Source organism: Bombina bombina, chromosome 5, assembly GCF_027579735.1.
Source record: "Bombina bombina isolate aBomBom1 chromosome 5, aBomBom1.pri, whole genome shotgun sequence".
Classification (NCBI taxonomy): Eukaryota; Metazoa; Chordata; class Amphibia; order Anura; family Bombinatoridae; genus Bombina; species Bombina bombina.
The window spans coordinates 766,733,649-766,754,406 of record NC_069503.1 but is presented as its reverse complement, the minus strand read 5'-3'; the positions used below and the strand labels follow the sequence as shown (position 1 = coordinate 766,754,406).

At 34.7% G+C, this 20,758-nt stretch overlaps 1 protein-coding gene across 2 annotated transcripts in view; it reads left to right on the top strand.

The window, feature by feature from the left end:
- The window catches only part of ZNF236 (zinc finger protein 236), a 680,094-nt gene extending 659,707 nt beyond the window's left edge, over positions 1 to 20,387 (top strand). For both annotated transcript variants that reach the window (XM_053714849.1, XM_053714848.1), the window contains exons 32-33: positions 5,737 to 5,913; positions 19,661 to 20,387. In XM_053714849.1, the coding sequence (XP_053570824.1) occupies positions 5,737 to 5,913; positions 19,661 to 19,791 (308 nt within the window). In that variant the 3' untranslated portion in view covers positions 19,792 to 20,387. The remainder of the gene's footprint in view (positions 1 to 5,736; positions 5,914 to 19,660) is intronic.
- Positions 20,388 to 20,758: the final 371 nt, after the last annotated feature.

The following is a 20,758-nucleotide window of genomic DNA, read 5'->3' as shown; positions in this document are numbered from 1 at the left end:
CTATTGTACCTGGTTAAAATAAATACAAAGTTGCCTGTAAAATAAAATTAAATCCTAAAATAGCTACAATATAACTATTAGTTATATTGTAGCTATCTTAGGGTTTATTTTATAGGTAAGTATTTATTTTTAAATAGGAATAATTTAGTTAATAATAGTAATTTTTATTTAGATTTATTTAAATAATATTTAAGTTAGGGGGGTGTTAGGGTTAGACTTAGGTTTAGGGGTTAATAAGTTTAATATAGTGGCGGCGGTGTAGGTGGGGCAGGATAGGGGTTAATAAATTTAATATAGCTGGCGGCAGTATAGGGGGGGCAGTATAGGGGTTAATAAATATAATGTAGGTGGTGGCGGTATAGGGGGGGCAGGATAGGGGTTAATAAATTTAATATAGGTGGCAGCGGTATAGGGGACGGCAGATTAGGGGTTAATAGGTATTATGTAGGTGGCGGCGGGATCCGGGAGCGGCGGTTTAGGGGTTAATATATTATAGTTGTGGCGGGTACGGGAGCGGCGGTTTAGGGGTTAATATATTTATTATAGTTGTGGCGGGGTCCGGGAGCGGCGGTTTAGGGGTTAACATATTTATTATAGTTGCGGTGGGGTCCGGGAGCGGCGGTATTGGGGGTAAAATCTTTATTTAGTTGCGGGGGGCTCCGGGAGCGGCGGTATAGGGGTAAAATCTTTATTTAGTTGCGGGGGGCTCTGGGAGCGGCGGTATAGGGGGTATAATAGTATAGTATAGTGTGGGTGCTTAGTGACAGGGGTATCAATAAAGCTGGGAAAAAGCCGAAGAGCAGCGAGATCGATGACTGATAAATATCACAGTCCGCTGCTCATCGCTCCGTACTTGGTGCGCGGCTTTTTGACAGCTTTATTGATAAATTTGGCGAGCGTATTCAGGTCCGTGGCAGCGAGGTTAGGTGAACTTAGGCGGGTGTATTGGGGCCGGCGAATGCAGGTAAGTACGAAGCTTAATTACTAGAGGCCATTGTCTGAGGCCATGTCGTGATTGGAGGAAGATGGATTAGTCATTGATGACGTGTGAAGAGAGGATCTCCGGGTGGGGGAAGCTGCTCTGGCTGTGAAGAAAACAAAGGTACATTTTTAATCAAAACGGCTGCCTTTTAAACTTTGATGAATGAAAGTGCCCCTGTTTTTAATTCATCAAAGTTTACCTTCACTTTAAGTTTAAAAGTCTATAGTTGATTGCATCTTGTTTTTGTCCTTCTGTCTCTCAGTGACATGTGTTGAAATACAACAGATAGGAGAGTGTATAGGGGCGTTGTTTCCAGCTTAAGGGATCGTACGTATCTTTGTGACCTTGTATAGTGATTATATATATATATATATAATTGTGTTTAAAAGTGAAATTTAAAGTGACACTATTTTATTAGTTTAAGTATATTTAGAAATTATATGTCTAAAAGTGATTAAATTAGGACTGAATTCTCTCTATACAATGTGTACTATGTGTATTGTGTTAATTAACTTTGTGAATTAAAAGTAAAAAAAATTTTTTAACATAAAACCGTGTTCTTGCGCTGTTTGAGTGTATATTACCCCTATATTAATCGGTGTAGGTAAAAATGACAATATATAAAGTCAAGATGTATCATCCAGAATTACTTCCAATTTATTAAAAATATTTATAATATATTAAAGTACTGTTTAAAATTTAAAACTCATATATATGACATTTACAAGTTCCTCTAAAATAAACTGTGGCACGTCTCCCAAATACATAAAACAATATATATTATTAAACCTTGAGATGGTATGTGTATTTCGTGACAATTGCTGGGTTAAAAAACGTTATTTGCAGTACAATAACAATGTGGCTAGCTTAAAAAACCTTTTAAATAGTTACTTTGTTTGAGCTGACCTTTGATCTTTGCTTAACATACATTTTTTACCACTTATCAACCTTTCAATTCAGGATATAATTAAAGCTTACAACCTTATCTTACTTTACAGTTATTAGTTTTGCAAATCAGTTCTGTAATTCTTGATAAATAATACAATTCTTGATAAAGCTCTGAACAGAGCGAAACGCGTCGAGCTGGGTGACTTATACACAGATTGTATTATTACAAAGAAGAACTGTATAAAATCATATACATAACCCGGGTTGTGCACTTTTCTATCGGCATTGCCATCTCTATATTACTACCTTCTAAATCCACCTTAAGAACTGCGTGCAAAGCACTAAGTGCAGTTCCATCTTTAACATTTCTCACTTGAGCTATTAACAGAGATACGAGTAGCGGTGTCTTGGGAAAATATCCTCCTTGAGGGGAGTGTGACGTCAGACGCCGAACAGAGGCGGCAAAGTTAGAAGGATTACAGTCAGAATTCACAAGCCGATCTGACAAACACAGCAGCGAGATCAAAAGGATCTGTGAGTACCAATACAAGAAAGCTAGTAAACCCCCCAAAATAGTGTGTACTAAAAGTTTCATTTTCATTACCACACGTTGATATATATAAAGACTCTGACTGCGTGCAAAGCACTAAGAGCAGTCTCACACAGAAAAGTTTGTTTAATACGGACTGTACAAAACCAGAACTGCATATACTTTACAGAACTGATTTGCAAAACTAATAACTGTAAAGTAAGATAAGGTTGTAAGCTTTAATTATATCCTGAATTGAAAGGTTGATAAGTGGTAAAAAATGTATGTTAAGTAAAGATCAAAGGTCAGCTCAAACAAAGTAACTATTTAAAAGGTTTTTTAAGCTAGCCACATTGTTATTGTACTGCAAATAACGTTTTTTAACCCAGCAATTGTCACGAAATACACATACCATCTCAAGGTTTAATAATATATATTGTTTTATGTATTTGGGAGACGTGCCACAGTTGATTTTAGAGGAACTTGTAAATGTCATATATATGAGTTTTAAATTTTAAACAGTACTTTAATATATTATAAATATTTTTAATAAATTGGAAGTAATTCTGGATGATACATCTTAACTTTATATATTGTCATTTTTATCTACACCGATTAATATAGGGGTAATATACACTCAAACAGCGCAAGAACACGGTTTTATGTTAAAAAAAAATTTTTACTTTTAATTCACAAAGTTAATTAACACAATACACATAGTACACATTGTATAGAGAGAATTCAGTCCTAATTTAATCACTTTTAGACATATAATTTCTAAATATACTTAAACTAATAAAATAGTGTCACTTTAAATTTCACTTTTAAACACAATTATATATATATATAATCACTATACAAGGTCACAAAGATGCGTACGATCCCTTAAGCTGGAAACAACGCCCCTATACACTCTCCTATCTAGACAATCCAATTTATAAGACCAAAGGATCTTATATTAATAGGGTGTTTGGGATCTTTCATAGTTCCAGCGCTCTACTCATTCACACCAATTGAAATACAACAGCTGAGATGGTATCAGGAACAAACAGCCTTATATGGGAGAAAATATATAAAATGTATGCAGACAACATTGTTGATTATTAGTACAATAGTTTAAATGTCAGTTAAGCAATACAATAGTCAACATTAAGCCTGTTTCTATTTAAATGTAGTTGTATATGGCTATGCTGAATGTCATATTTTACCCTTGATTTTGTGATACTATTCTACAGATAATGTGGGTTATTCTGGAAAAAAATGCTTTCCTTCTGTATTTAGAATGAACATTGCAAAATGTGTTTGTTTCTGTATATTTTTCTGTTTTAGAAGAGCCGAGAATGGTGTATACATAACTCTTTTCTCCAAATAAATGCACAAGCTTAATACAATAACAATTCCCTTGAGCTTTCATCATTCTAATAAATGTAGTTATGCTGAAAAAAATTCTTTGAGGTATTCTCATACAGGTAGTTTATATGGGGGGTTTTTCTTAGATGTAGTAAATTCTCACATAATTGCACCAATTTTCAGAGACATTATGACAATTTTACATTGTGCATGCATTACTTTAAATTTAAATTACCTTATTTACCATATGCATTGTGCTTCAAGATAAAGACAGCTTGTAGTATTAGATCACTATGGTATAAATGTATATATTTTCTTAAGATTTAAAGTGCACCACCTCACCGAAAGATGCAGCATTATTAGGGTGGAATTATCACTTAAAGGGACATAAAACCCAAAGTTTTTCTTTCATGATTTAGAAAGAACATGCAATTTTAAACAACTTTCTAATTTACTTCAATTATCTAATTTGCTTCCTACTCTTGATATCCTTTGCTGAAAAGCATATCTAGATAGGCTCAGAAGCTGTTGATTGGTGGCTGAACATAGATGTCTTGTGTGATTGGCTGACCCATGTGCATTGCTATTTCTTCAACAAAGGATTTCTAAAGAATTAAGCAAATTAGGCAATAGAAGTAAATTGGAATGTTGTTAAAAATTGTATTCTCTATCTGAATCATAAAAGAAAAAAAAATTGGGTTTAATGTTCCTTTAAGAAAAATAACCTTTTTTGGAACTTGGCTAAAGGCAGTACCCTTATTCAAGGAGGAGGGATAGGCAATACTTAACCATTAGCAATCTTTTTATTAAATGAATAATGAATAATAAGACAGGGCGCAAATTATCTTTAGTGAAACAAAATTAAATAGGTAACTTTGATATCTAGGGAAAAAGGGGAGAACAAAATATTAAAATCTAAAATATTCTGTATCCAACATCAGCATCTTATATGAAAATGTTACACAAGGAGAAAGTAATTAATTTTCACACAGCTGTGATTATTTATTAGAATTCTTTGCCTATATATTTCCATGCTGTGCTTAAAAACGGCATTATAACTGCATGTACAAGCATTAGAAGGAGCTGTGAAATATTGGTTTTGCAGCTAAAGTCTGAACCCATTAAGGGCTTATTTACATGCGCCTGTCTAGAATCTCTGGATTGTGGTAAAAATATTAGTTTTCTTTATCACATAATTTATTTATTTATGTCCTGTACTACGTACAGGGTGTGACCTCTGTTCCTATCTGTCTGTAAGCCTTAAAATTGGATTTGTTACTTAAAACAACCTTTGTCCCAATAATAAAACACAGGAAGTATGGTACTGCTTTACTTTTGCCCTGTGCGGCACTTAGTGTTTATCCTAATGGGGAGCACAAGTGTTATATATAACCAGGTAGCAATATTCTCAGATACGTCTTGGTATCTGATTTGTTTTTACCACATTTCTAGCTTAATATTTGAATGTTTTTTCTGTAGGCAGACCTGTTGAGTTTCTGTCAGACAGGAAATTGTACACCAATTATTTTTTTGTAATAAAAAAAACCCAAAACAAATCTGATTATTATTACCAAGATATTATTTCTATGTAATCCTTGCTGTGTTTAGTATGCCAAGGATAAAACTGTATAATGAATAGTAACTATGCTTTTAAATCACCTTGTCTTTTACAATACCACACTACAAGATATATACTTGCAGTATATAAAATATATTGTTGATAAAGGAATTATATATTTTTTTTGCTTGTTATAAACACAATTAGACTTATCTATCCTAATGCCCAAAACTGCGTATTAATAAGATTATTAAATCAAATAATTTCTTCACGATTCACGTTTGATAATTATAGATTGGTGTAAACAAACACTAGCTCTGTATGGGTTTTTCAAAATATACCAATAAATATACATGTAACTGCTGAGTGGGAAACTTGAAATAGTATGTATTAGATTTACTATATGTTAAGGATATAATCTGTTTACAGGTGAACGTCCGTTTCAGTGCACGCTATGTGAGAAAGCTTTTAACCAGAAGAGTGCACTACAGGTGCATATGAAAAAACACACTGGGGAAAAGCCTTATAAATGTGATTACTGCTCAATGACCTTCTCACAGAAATGTAATATGAAGCTACATATGAGGCGTAGCCATGCTTATCCTGGTAAGTACCTAGCTGTCTTAACACATTTTTTTAAATATATATATATATTTATTTTTTTGTCTATAAGAGATCTAATCAGATTGCTTTTGAGGCAGATTTCAGAAAAATAAATATTAATCATTTACAAAAGAAAACTGGACAATGAAATAGATAAGTCTTTGGAGCCTATCCGAGCATTTAATGCCCTTAACAATTTTGCATTTACTTGTGACAGGACATATATTTTATATTTATTTATATTTATTTACCTAAAACATAATTATTGATATTTTACAGTTAAAATAATATATAAATTAGCCATGCAATATGTATGAGTTCTTTCTCCATAAACAAACAATCGAACAAGTAAAGAATTATTTAAAAATAAATAAAATTAGCCAGTTTTAAAATATAATGGTTTCCAGTAACTGGATAATGTTTATAGGCCACTCAATCTAAAGAGGTATCTGTATAGGATAATAAAATCCTATAAGTCATTAAATCATTTTATTGCATTAATACTTATTGGTTTCTTTGTATATACCCCTTTCCAAGGAGTTAAACACATAGGGCTAGATTACAAGTAGAGCACTATTTAGTGTTTGCTTGTGCGCAAACACCACTAAAAGTAAACTTTTAATAACACCACAACCTACAGTGCTAAACTTCAAGGTAGTTATGAATATTTAACATTCCTATGCTCTTCTTTTCATTTTTAAATATAAATAAATATATATATATATATATATGGGATTCATTTAAAAAAATATATATCTATACCTATATATAAATTAAAGGAAGCGCACACATGTACTTCTCATAGTGGAGTATCTTTACTTTACAGTGGTAATAAAACAATGTACAGAGTAGAGCTCCTCTAGGGGTTCTTACTTACTCATAATAGCCTCAAACTCAATATGGAGACCACACTGGGTTATCGTCGTCCATGTACAATTTGCTCCTTAAGCAGAAAGATCCTCTCAAGGGATGTTTGTCTTCTGCTGTTTCACTGATCTGCACTTGTTCCTTTTCATGAGGGCAGTCAAGCAGTAAGAGTGACACATTTACAGCGAGTGCAGAACGCCAAAGAAAATGTCCTTGTGGTACTTCCAAAAGCATGAACTGCCTAGTAGCATAAGCTGGGCGTGGCCTTACGCATTTCACGGATTACTCCTCTTCTTCAGAGGCTTCATCATTATTTTTAAAGAAATACAAAAGTTAAAAAATTTTTTTTTCAAAAAACCCTTAAATCACCTTAGCACTCAAAGAGTTAATATAACAACTCCTGTAAGGTTTAGCACACATGTATGTGAGCTAAACCCAAAAGGTAGTTATGAATACTCTAAATTCCAATGTTCTTCACATAGAAAGAAATGTTCTTTTTATTATATATATATATATATACAGTTGTGCTCATAAGTTTACATACCCTGGCAGAATTTATGATTTCTTGGCCATTTTTCAGAGAATATGAATAATAACACAAAAACTTTTCTTTCACTCAAGGTTAGTGTTTGGCTGAAGCCATTTAATATCAATCAACTGTGTTTACTCTTTTTAAATCATAATGACAACAAAAACTACCCAAATGACCCTGATCAAAAGTTTATACCCTGGTGATTTTGACCTGACAACATGCACACAAGTTGACACAAAGGGGTTTGAATGGCTATTAAAGGTAACCATCATCACCTGTGATCTGTTTGCTTTTATTAGTGTGTCCCATTTGGCCAAATGCGGTAACTAACCTTTCCATTTTTGCTGTCCGGTCTGAGAGTGCAGTCCCCTTCCGTGTTTTGTATATGTCTGGGGTGATTACATAAGCCTGTGCACCCTTCATTTGTTCCCAGTTTGTTTGGATTAAGAGCTTGCATTGTGTGGCTGTTTTAGGGACCCAAGTTTTTGGAAAGGACCTGACGTGGTACCTGGGCTTGTCCCATTTGGCCAAATGCGGTAACTAACCTTTCCCTTTTTGCTTTTAATCTTAGCTGAGAGCTTGTAATTGAGTGCTGGACTTTCTCTGTGTGTTGTGTGTGTGTGTGTGTGTATATATATATATATATATATATATATATATATATATATGTGTGTGTGTTTAAAAAGAATGTATGTCAGCGCTTCCTTCCGTGGTGTAAGCAAATATAAGCAAAAAAGAGTGTGGGGTCACAAATCCCCTATCCCCATGCACTTACTTTTAAAAACCTCAATCTGTATGAGGTAAGTAGTCACCATTCATACGCCTAGATTTAGAGTTCTGTGTTAGCCTTAAAAAGCAGCGTTAAGGGGTCCTAACGCTGCTTTTTAACGCCCGCTGGTATTTAGAGTCAGGCAGGAAAGGGTCTACCGCTCACTTTTTTTCCGCGACTCGAGGCTACCGCAAATCCCCTTAAGTCAATTGCGTATCCTATCTTTTCTATGGGATTTGCCTAACGCCGGTATTACGAGTCTTGGAAGAAGTGAGCGTTACAGCCTCTACCGCCAAGACTCCAACCGCAAACAAAAAGTCAGTAGTTAAGAGTTTTATGGGCTAACGCCGGAACATAAAGCTCTTAACTACAGTGCTATAAAGTACACTAACACCCATAAACTACCTATGAACCCCTAAACCGAGGGCCCCCCACATCGCAAACACTATATTAAAAATTATTTAACCCCTAATCTGCCAACCGGACATCACCGCCACCTATATTATAGCTATGAACCCCTAATCTGCTGTCCCTAACATCGCCGACACCTACATTATATTTATTAACCCCTAATCTGCCCCCCCCCAACGTCGCCGCCACCTACCTACACTTATTAACCCCTAATCTGCCGAACAGACATCGCCGCCACTATAATAAATGTATTAACCCATAAACCGTCGCACTCCCGCCTCGCAAACACTATAATAAATTTTATTAACCCCTAATCTGCCCCCCAACATCGCCGCCACCTACCTACAATTATTAACCCCTAATCTCCCGCCCCCAACATCGCCGCTACTATAATAAAGTTATTAACCCCTAAACCTAGGTCTAACCCTAACACCCCCCTAAATTAAATATAATTTAAATAAAATGAACTAAAATTACTATCATTAAAAACTAAATACTTACCTATAAAATAAACCCTAATATAGCTACAATATAACTAATAGTTACATTGTAGCTATTTTAGGATTTATATTTATTTTACAGGCAACTTTGTATTTATTTTAACTAGGTACAATAGCTATTAAATAGTTAATAACTATTTAATAGCTACCTAGTTAAAATAATTACAAAATTACCTGTAAAATAAATCCTAACCTAAGTTACAAATACACCTAACACTACACTATCAATAAATTAATTAAATAAATTACCTACAATTATCTAAACTAAAATACAATTCAATAAACTAAACTATAATACAAAAAAAAACACTAAATTGCAAAAAATTAAAAAATATTACAATAATTTTAATCTAATTACACCTAATCCAAACCCCCTAATAAAATAAAAAAGCCCACCAAAATAATAAAATGCCCTACACTAAATTACAAAGTAATAAGCTCTTTTACCAGCCCTTAAAAGGGCTTTTTGCGGGGCATTGCCCCAAAGTAATCAGCTCTTTTACCTGTAAAAAAAACAAATACAATCCCCCCCCCAACATTACAACCCACCACCCACACACCCCTACTCTAAAACCCACCCGATCCCCCCTTAAAAAACCTAACACTACCCCCCTGAAGATTACCCTACCTTGAGCCGTCTTCAGCCAGCTGGCCATCGATGAGACAGAAGAGGACATCTGGGCCAGCATAAGTCTTCATCCGATCGGGGCAGAAGAGGTCCTCCAAGCAGCAGTTGTCTTCATCCGATCGGGGCAGAAGAGGTCCTCCAAGCGGCAGATGTCTTCATCCAAGCGGCATCTTCTATCTTCAATCAACCGGAGCGGAGCTGAGCCATCTTGAATCCAGCCGACGCCGAGTCATCCTCTTCTTCCGATGTCCTAACAGCGAATGAAGGTTCCTTTAAGTGACGTCATCCAAGATGGCATCCCTCGAATTCCGATTGGCTGATAGGATTCTATCAGCCAATCGGAATTAAGGTAGGTAAAATCCGATTGGCTGATGTAATCAGCCAATCGGATTGAAGTTCAATCCGATTGGATCAGCCAATAGAATTGACCTCGCATTCTATTGGCTGATCCAATCAGCCAATCAGATTGAACTTCAATCCGATTGGCTGATTACATCAGCCAATCGGATTTTTCCTACCTTAATTCGAGGGATGCCATCTTGGATGACGTCATTTAAAGGAACCTTCATTCGCTGTTAGGACATCGGAAGAAGAGGATGGCTCCACGTCGGCTGAATTCCAGATGGCTCAGCTCCGCTCCGGTTGATTGAAGATAGAAGATGCCGCTTGGATGAAGACATCTGCCGCTTGGAGGACCTCTTCTGTCCCGATCGGATGAAGACTTCTGCCGGTCCGGATGTGCTCTTCTGTCCCATCGATGGCCGGCTGGCTGAAGACGGCTCAAGGTAGGGTGATTTTCAGGGGGGTAGTGTTAGGTTTTTTTAAGGGGGGATAGGGTGGGTTTTAGAGTAGGGGTGTGTGGGTGGTGGGTTGTAATGTTGGGGGGGGATTGTATTTGGGTTTTTTTACAGGTAAAAGAGCTGATTACTTTGGGGCACTGCCCCACAAAAAGCCCTTTTAAGGGCTGGTAAAAGAGCAGATTACTTTGTAATTTAGTATAGGGCAGGGCATTTTATTATTTTGGTTGGCTTTTTAATTTTATTAGGCGGTTTAGATTAGGTGTAATTAGATTAAAATTCTTGTAATATTTTTTGATTTTTTGTAATTTAGTGTTTGTTTTTTTTGTATTATAGTTTAGTTTATTGAATTGTATTTTAGTTTAGATCATTGTAGGTAATTTATTTAATTAATTTAATGATAGTGTAGTGTTAGGTGTATTTGTAACTTAGGTTAGGATTTATTTTACAGGTAATTTTGTAATTATTTTAACTAGGTAGCTATTAAATAGTTATTAACTATTTAATAGCTATTGTACCTAGTTAAAATAAATACAAAGTTGCCTGTAAAATAAATATAAATCCTAAAATAGCTACAATGTAACTATTAGTTATATTGTAGCTATATTAGGGTTTATTTTATAGGTAAGTATTTAGTTTTAAATAGGATTAATTTATTTAATGATAGTAATTTTAGTTAGTTTTATTTAAATTATATTTAATTTAGGGGGGTGTTAGGGTTAGACTTAGGTTTAATGGTTAATAACTTTATTATAGTAGCGGCGACATTGGGGGCGGGAGATTAGGGGTTAATAATTGTAGGTAGGTGGCGGCGATGTTAGGGAGGGCAGATTAGGGGTTAATATAATTTATTATAGTGTTTGCGAGGCGGGAGTGCGGCGGTTTAGGCGTTAATACATTTATTATAGTACCGGTGATGTCCAGTCGGCAGATTAGGGGTTAATAAATATAATGAAGGTGTCGGCGATGTTAGGGACAGCAGATTAGGGGTTAATAAATATAATGAAGGTGTCGGCGATGTTAGGGACAGCAGATTAGGGGTTAATAATATAATGTAGGTGTCAGCGATAGCAGGGGCGGCAGATTAGGTGTTAATAAGTGTAAGGTTAGGGGTGCTTAGACTCGGGGTTCATGTTAGGGTGTTAGGTGTAGACTTGCAGGTGTTAGGTTTTTTTTTTCAGCCAGCTCAGCCCCATTGTTTCCTATGGGGATATCGTGCACGAGCACGTTTTTCCAGCTTACCGCTACCGTAAGCAACGCTGGTATTGAGGGTTGAAGTGGAGCTAAATTATGCTCAACGCTCACTTTTCTGAGGCTAACGCAGCCATTCAGAAAACTTGTAATACCAGCGTTGTCTTAAGGGAGCGCTGGAAAAAAAAGGAGTCTTAGAGCCGCAATTTTTTACTGACAAAACTCTAGCGGATAGAAAACACCCGTAATGGCTGAAAAATCCAGGTCCGAGGTGTAGTAAATCAGGAACACTGGTAAAGTTGATCAGCTGTGCTATAACTGAAGTGCTGTTTCGAGTCTCCACAGTACGCTTTTTCTTGCTGATTCACTCTCAAATAAGTTTTAACTGCTGCTCTGCCCTCAGCAGCAGTTGACTCGAAACAGCACTTAAGTTATAGCACAGCTGATCAACTTTACCAGTGTTCCTGATTTACTACACCTCGGACCTGGATTTTTTTGCCATTACGGGTGTTTTCTATGAATGGTGACTACTTACCTCATACAGAATGAGGTTTTTAAAAGTAAGTGCATGGGGATAGGGGATTTGTGACTTCTTCTTGTCTTGCTGCCTGCTTTCGGATATATAATATCCTGTGGACTTTTATATATATATTTTTATATATTTATACATTACCTGTAATTTATTCTTTTTACAGTGTTCATTGAGTTTTACAAGCAATAGTTTAGAGGATAGCGCAGTGTTCATAGTATTTTGTTTTGGACTTCAGTCAACTGTGACAAAATCACACTTTTGTCACAGTTGTCACAGTTGACTGAAGTCCAGTGAGTGCTTATTTTCATATATATATATATATATATATATATATATATATATATATATATATATATATATATATATATATATATACTGTATATATATAATTATTATTTTTTGTAAAATATAAAGCTATACCTATAAATTTATATGAATATATAGAGGTATAGTTAAATACTAAGAACATTTCCTACTTTGTGAAGAACATTTCCTACTTTGTGAAGAACATTGTAATGTAAAATATTTTCAGTAAATACACATTAAAACACATAAATTATTAAAAATTATTTCTTTTATACAGGTGGTGAGAGTGCACTATCCATTACTCCTGGGAATTAGTCTTCCCTGACACTAGAAGGAGGCAAAGATTCCCAAACCCCAAGAGTTCTATAAAACCCTCCCTCCTTACTGGTACCTCAGTCTTGTCTTTGCTTTCACTGGAGGAAGGTGAAGAATGAATATGCACATGTGATTCTTCAGCTAAATTTAGCCCATTTCCCCTCAGAGTGCAGTACCTTTTCAGAGGAATGTGTACGAAGTAAAGTGTCTCATTTTAACCTCATGGGAAATTATTCACACACCTTCAATGGGTAATGCAGGGACATCTCCTTTGCCTGCTGGGTCTTCAGTATACTCCTATTTCATATCCTCTGTTGATATGTTTCAGCACTGTTTGGCTTTCTACTGGTTTTGCCAGTGTCTTGGTAAGTAATATTTGTATCTTATTTGGCACTCTGTAAGCCTTTTTGGATATTTGATTTATATATATATATATATATATATATATATATATTATATATATATTATATATACATACAGGTAGCCCTCAGTTTACGCCAGGGTTAGGTTCCAGAAGGAATGGTTGTAAATCGAAACCGTTGTAAATTGAAACCCAGTTTATAATGTAAGTCAAAGGGAAGTGAGGGAGATAGGTTCCAGGCCCCTCTCAAAATTGTCATAAGTAACACCTAATACATTATTTTTAAAGCTTTGAAATGAAGACTTTAAATGCTAAACAGCATTATAAACGTAATAAAATAATCACACAATACAGAATATATAATTAAACTAAGTTAAATGAACAAAAACATTTGCTAACAGCATTATAAACCTAATAAAATAATCACACAACACAGACTTCACTTGCATTTTTCTGCAAACAGTTCTTTCTATGCATTCCAAACTGGACTGATTTATAGACAGGAAGATCTTGTTCCTTTGAAATCTGCTCGATAGCTCAGGTCTGGTTAAACTGATTAATTTCAGCTTGCTTGGCTTTGCTGCAACACCAGCGGACAGCTCCACCTACTGGCTATTTTAATCAATGCACTGCTTCTCAATGCTTTTCAATAGCAGTCACATGACTGGGAAAAAAGGTTGTTATTCTGAAACGGTGTAAATTGAACCGTTGTAAAACGAGGGCCATCTGTATATATATATATATATATATATATATATATATATATATATATATATATATATATATATACACATACATATATATATATATATATATATATATATATATATATATATTCTTATATATAGCCCTGGGACATAATCTTTTTTTAGGTTATTCCCCTTTAAATTTGAAAATACTTTTTATTTTTTCATGCTTTTTTTTGTGTGTACGTTCTTTCGTTTTTTTCACGCTTGTTGGTTTAGTGCATATTTGCCTTCTTTTTTGCGCATTCCAGTTTTTTTCCATGCATGTGGTTATAGCACTCATATGCCATTTGGTTTGTGCATCAGATTTTTTGCACGCTTTGGTTATTCATCCCACAAGTCGATCTTTAGGTCTGCGTGCATCAGGCTAGCACACGTAAGCCCTCAGGTATGCGCACAATGGATTTTGGCATGCTTTTTTCTTTATTTGGCTTCGGGTTTAGCACCCGCTCCCTATCTGTTAGTGCAATATCATGTCATGAGATGTAAAGTTTGTTTGTTACCTTCAGTATTTTTAGTGCGCCTGGCCTAGTAGGTTTTTTAAAGATCAACTTTTGGAGGGGGTAAGTTTGCCTTTCCTCAAGAGGTCTTTTTGTGGGGATTTTATTACTCTTATTTATGCATTTTCTACTTTTGTAATTTGCTGAAAAAATGGAGCCTTCTGTTTTTGTTCCTAAAATTCCCTTAGAAGCTGGGCCCTCTGAACACTTTCATACCAGTGTTAAGTGTGTTTTTTGTAAACAGGCTGATGTATCTTTTCCAGCATATATGCATAACATGCCTTTATGTTTTGATGCATTCATATAGTTCTAATGCTGTTCTTTGCTTCTATAGGGTTTTACTGCTCCCTCTCTTTGTTCTTTACAGGAAAGTGCCACTGATTTCACACCAGGTATGAAGGATTTTATCAGTTCAGCTGTGCTTGAAATGTTGGAAGTTTTTAAAGGGACAGTCTACACCAAAATTTGTATTGTTTAAAAAGATAGATAATCCCTTTATAACACATTCTCTATAACACATTCTCCAGTTTTGCATAACCAACACAGTTATATTAATATATGTTTTACCTCTGTGATTACATTGTATCTAAGCCTCTTCAGACTGCCCCCTTTTTTCAGTGCTTTTGATGGACATGCAGCTTAGCCAATCAGTGCAGAATCCTAAATAACTCCATGGGAGTGAGCACAATGCTATCTATATGACACACATGAACTAGTACTGTCTAACTGTGAAAAATGCTCTGAGCTAAGAGGCGGTTTTCAACAGTTTAGAAATCAGTTTGAGCCTACCTAGGTTTATCTTTTCAAAAATACCACCAAGGGAACAAAGCAAATTTAATGATAGAAGTCAATAGGAAAGTTGTTTAAAATTGCATGCCCTATCTGAATCATGAAAGTTTAATTTTGACTAGACTGTCCCTTTAATCAAGCATAAAAGGTTAGTTATAAATTTGTATTCTACTAGTTTTAAACCTCCTGTAGCTGATGTTTCTGCTGATGTTTCTTTAGAAGGAGAGTTTTTTTCTGATGATCACGGGTCTTCCTCTGATCATGAACCAGAGACTTACTCTTTTTTTTTTTCATTTTAAGTTTAACATTTACGTTCTCTTTTAAAGGAAGTTTTACTTACTTTAGAGGTTCAGAATCCTACGGTGGCTGAGGATAAAACTTCTAATCGTTTAGATTATATGCTTAAGCCTTTGGTTAAAACGCCTGAGGTTTTTCCTGTCACTGATTTTATCTCTGAGATAATTTCTAGGACATAGTATAAAACAGGTAATCCCATTTATCTTTCTGCAAGGTTTAAGAAATTGTATCCATTATCTGCTTTTAATAGTGATCTTCCATAGACGTTGCTGCTGCGTCTTCTATTTGGTTGAATAGTCTGTCTGAGCAGTTTTCTGATGATTCTGCTAGTGAAGATTTGTTTTAACCTTTAAGGATTGCTTAAATGTGCTAACTAATTTATCTGTGATGCTTTATCTGACATTATTAAGATTAAGGCCAAATGTATATATTTGACAGTGCTTTCTAGAAGAGCTTTATGGTTTAAATCTTGGTCTGCTGATATGGTTTCTAAATCTAGACTTTTAGAGTAATTTCCAAGATCAGGTAAGAGGAATCATCAGTAATTCAGAGTGCTCTAGCTTGGGCTCACATGGTTTGGTATGTAGATCTGGTTCAGATGTCCAGTTGCCCACTTTGGCCAGATCTCCTGTTTCAAAGTTTGTTTTTCCATCTGGCTCTCAAATTTCTAAGCTTGATGGCTTGGACATTGAATGGTTAGTTCTTGGACATATAGGTTTTTCTGATTGTGTGATCAAGACTTTGATTCAGGCTTTTAAGCCTTTGAAGAAGAAAATGTATGATAAGGTTTGGAAAACCTTTATTTCTTGGTGTGTGGATCATGGTTGTTCTTGGCATTCTTTTAAAATTCCTAGAATTTCGCAGTTCCTACAGGATATACTGGATAAGGGCCTATCGGCTAGTTCTTTGAAGGGGCAGATTTCTGCTCTTTGTTTTTTTTTCATATGAAGATTGCTAATCTTCCTGAGATTGATGGTTTTGTTCAGGCTTTGGTTCGTATTAAGGTTCAGCAACAACCGCACTCAGCCCAAATGAAACAGAAATCCAGGTAGATAAAAACAAAATAGCATAGTTTATTATACCAAAACGGTAACAACGTACATACTGAAGTGGCAAGCAGCAAATATGGTCAAACGCGTTTTGTTGTCACAAACATAACTTTCCCATGCAAAGCTCTTTTATATACAAGTAACTCCTCCCTCTAACACACAATTGGTAAATCTGCATTATAAGTAGAGCTGGACTGGAAAGAGCAAGTGGTTAATTTAAAGGAAAAGCACTAATATAATATGCATCTTTACTGGTTCATTAGTTTACATTCTAGAATTTTTATATACAACTTGTTAGACATAAATAATTCCTACAGTTAACACATCTATATTAATGGCACAACGGTACTCTAAATAGCAAGTAGAGAACATCAAATTAATGTATGTCTATATCAATTTAGCCATTTTTTATTCTAGATTATTATTAATCTAGCATATATATGAAGGTTAAGATCATAAATACAATGACAAATGCCCATCATAGTTAATCATAATTAACATACAGTTTTACATCCCAATTCAAATTCAAATCTGTTGGCATTTGGGTGTCAAGCTGAAAAATTCAGAAGACTTCTCTTTTACTTAGAACATCTCCTCTATTGCCCCTTCTGGGGTATCTGGGTATCTGCTGGACACCCTGAAAATTCAACAGAGAACTATCAGAATTATGTTCTCTCTTGAAGTGTAGGGATATGGGAGTACTGGACTCAGGATCTTCTATGGCACGCAAGTGCTCCAAAAAATTATCCTTAAGGGCTCTTGTAGTTTGTCCTATGTATTGTTTATAACACCCTCTACAGGTCAAAAGAGTTACAGGTTATGTGTTGTTGTATCTTAAATGTTTTATTGTTCACGTGATGTAAACTCAATGCCAAATGAAGCATAGGTACATTCCAATGTTCTTAACTTAAAAAATATATATTTTTAAACATATATATATATATCTGTGTGTGTGTGTGTATGTGTATATATTTATATATAGGTATAGATATATATTTTGCAATATAAATATATATATATATATATATATATATATATATATATATATATATATATATATATATATATATATATATATATATATAAATATATATTTAAAATAAAAAGAAAATTTTCTTCTATATGAAGAACATAGGAATTTAAGATATTCCTAAAGCACCTCCGGGTTGAGTGCAGTGTTGGGTTAGCACCCAAGCAATAACTTTTTTTTTCCAGCACGCCCCATAAAAGTCTATGAGCAGATATTAGCGCAGTCTCAATATCTGAAGTTAGCCTGCCTCAGTCTTTTGTTCACACAATAACTTTTAATTTCAACTTGTAATATTGGCGCAAACCCGGCCACACCAAAAAAAATTCTTGAACACAGCGCTAGAGGGAAACATTTTTTTGCGTGCCACTTGTAATCTGGCCCTGTGTTTTTCGTCTGCATGTGCATTAAAAGGACAGTAAACGTAAAATATGTTACATCATTTTTGCACTATGTGCAGAATTATGTAACATTATCCTAGAGACACCTTAAAAAACGAAAGCTATTAAGAGATTTTCCCCACACACACACACACACACTATACTTACCCTCCATTTCTTGCCAGCCTATTCTGTTTTTTTTTTCCTTCTCAAAACTGCCTCACGGGTTTGCTATGTAATTACAGCATGCCCGATTTAGCATAGAACTAAATGTAGCGCTCCCAGATTTACACAGCACAGGATCTCGCTGTGATTATGCGCGCTTTTGAGAAGAAGAAAAAAAATCAAGTAAAAACTGACGAGGAACGGAAGGTAAGTATACCTTTGAGGGGGTAAATCTCTTGTATTTTAAGGTGTCACTAAGATAATGTTACATGATTCTGCACATAGTGCAGAATTATGTTACATTATTTTTTAAGTTTACTGTCCCTTTAAGATTTTTGGCCTGACCATTCTGTGCATGTATAGCTAAGCCTGGGCCAACAGATTGTTACTAAAAAATTATTTGCCGTATGTGGTATCTAAAAGTGATCTTATGAGCTATTTATTTGTGCTAATCAAAATATATTACTTTAAAATAGAGTCTGTAGGAATATGTGAGTTATAGCTGGTCTAAAATTTATATTTAGACGTATATTAATGGTTAAGTATAAATGAATCTATACATTTCACTTGTATAGGAATCTCCTAATTACTAATGCTTTATGTGAGGTCCTTAGTAATTAGACAAATGCTACATACATTTATAAATATATATAATAGACTTTTGTGGTGTGTTTGGATATAAAATTAAAATTATTATGGAACATTCCTGAATGTATGCGTTCATTGGAGATTCCAAAATCTTCCTCCCCCAGGCTTTTCAATCAAGTATTTAAACAATTTTTTAGAGAAATTAACTCATTGTGTAGTTCATTAACAAATCTAGACAAGTCAGACGACTTGCTTTTCCCACAGAAAACCTCTGAATACACTGTTTCCAGTACAGCAAAGGATTCTGGGTAAGATATGCAAATGAGATTACCAATGACTCACTTTTTTTACTTCAGCCTACTTTTAGGCAGACTTCCCTTTACGTCATAGCATTGCTGTATACAAAGCTTTGAAGCTTAGCTAGGCTTAGTGTACGGTGATTCAGAACCCCAGGACAGCTATTTAGCTTAGAAACAGTGTATTTAGAGGTTTTCTGTGGTAAAAGCAAGCCTTCTGACTTGTCTAGATTTGTTAATGAACTATACGATGAGTTATTTTCCTACATTTTGTGCTTAGTGGAGGATTTTAAGCTCACTTTTTGCCTCCCCATAATTTTGAGCTATTTTTGAAAAAGAACCTAGGTAGTGAGGTACTTTTGCTTGTAACTTCTGATTGACCGTGTCAGTTACAGTATGTTCAAAAGGTAGCACAGTGATTTCTGCCCTTTTGTGTAATTGAGTAAGACCATAAATATTAGCTTTAGAATCACCATAGCTGTAATCAATCCTAAAATAAAAGATACTCACAAGGATTGTCAGTACAAGCTGGATACCCTATATCATTCTTAACTTGACCTGTGCAGGCGTAAGTACATTTTTGATAGTATGTTATTAAAATAACAAATAATTTGAACTGTCATCAGGGATATTCTCCTTAGCTGATGCAGAATCTTGTACCTGTCTTAATACCAAAGTAAAACAGTTTCATTCATTCTTCACAGATCTTATAGAGGAAGTTTCAATGCATCCAGATGAAGGTGGACAAGACATCACTCAAACTCTTAATCTGGAAGAGGTTGTTCAGGAGCAGTCAAATGACTGGCAGTGTGGCATATCCAATGTTTTTCGATGACGTCTCCTAATGTACAAACTGTTATTATGACTTTATTTTTGCTAGTCAATTTATTTAAAAAAAATACAGACATCAGTATTGTTTGAAAAATATTTAAAACATGGGAGTGGGTTTTATGCCACATGAACCCACAGTAGCTTTTGTCAATGTTGAAGAAACTGTTTATGGTTTTTCATTTGATCAGAACTACAGCAATACTCAGGTACCTCTGAATAAAGATATCACTACCTTCCGTTGAAATTGATGAACCTTTTAGATTCTTCTTGATATTTGGGCGGCTCAAGACTGTCAGGATAAGTTGAAAATATTGGGTTTTGTTGTATTATAGTTAACAAAAAAGTTTTGTAGAGATGAAAGTGTAAAAAGCAAGTTGTCACAAACAAAATAAACTCTAGCAGAAGAATGTTCTGTTCCGAACAACATTGTTAATTTTGTTCTTGAGTATTACAAGATGTTCTTGTGTTTAATTTTACTTGACTGACGGAGAAGTGGCTGGGCCACCATCTTATGTGAAATACTGAGGAAGAAATTTAAAGATGTCTGAGACGTCACACAGTTGTTTAATTTTAATAAATGTTTTTCATTGACCATTTTCATTTGTGTTCAATAGTATCTTAATTTATTTCTATTATGTTTTTTTCTGCATAATAAATAAGTTACACAAATTGTTCTACTGTAAAACAATTTACTTTCATTAATTCTTTTGCTCTCTTTTTCAGCAATTTAAAGTTAAGAACTTTGTTGTTTTTATCCATTGCAGGATACAGAACACGGACCATGTAAAACAATGTAAAATCTTTTCAGAACATGCATTTTGTAACAATATTTCCAATGCAGTGCTAATTACTGGTATGCACTATGTAAATATATTTCTAAAAAAATAACTTTTAAGGGACAGTAAACACATTGAGATTGTTTTCATAAGATGGTGAGAGTTCTTGAGCCATCACATGTGGGATTAAAGTCC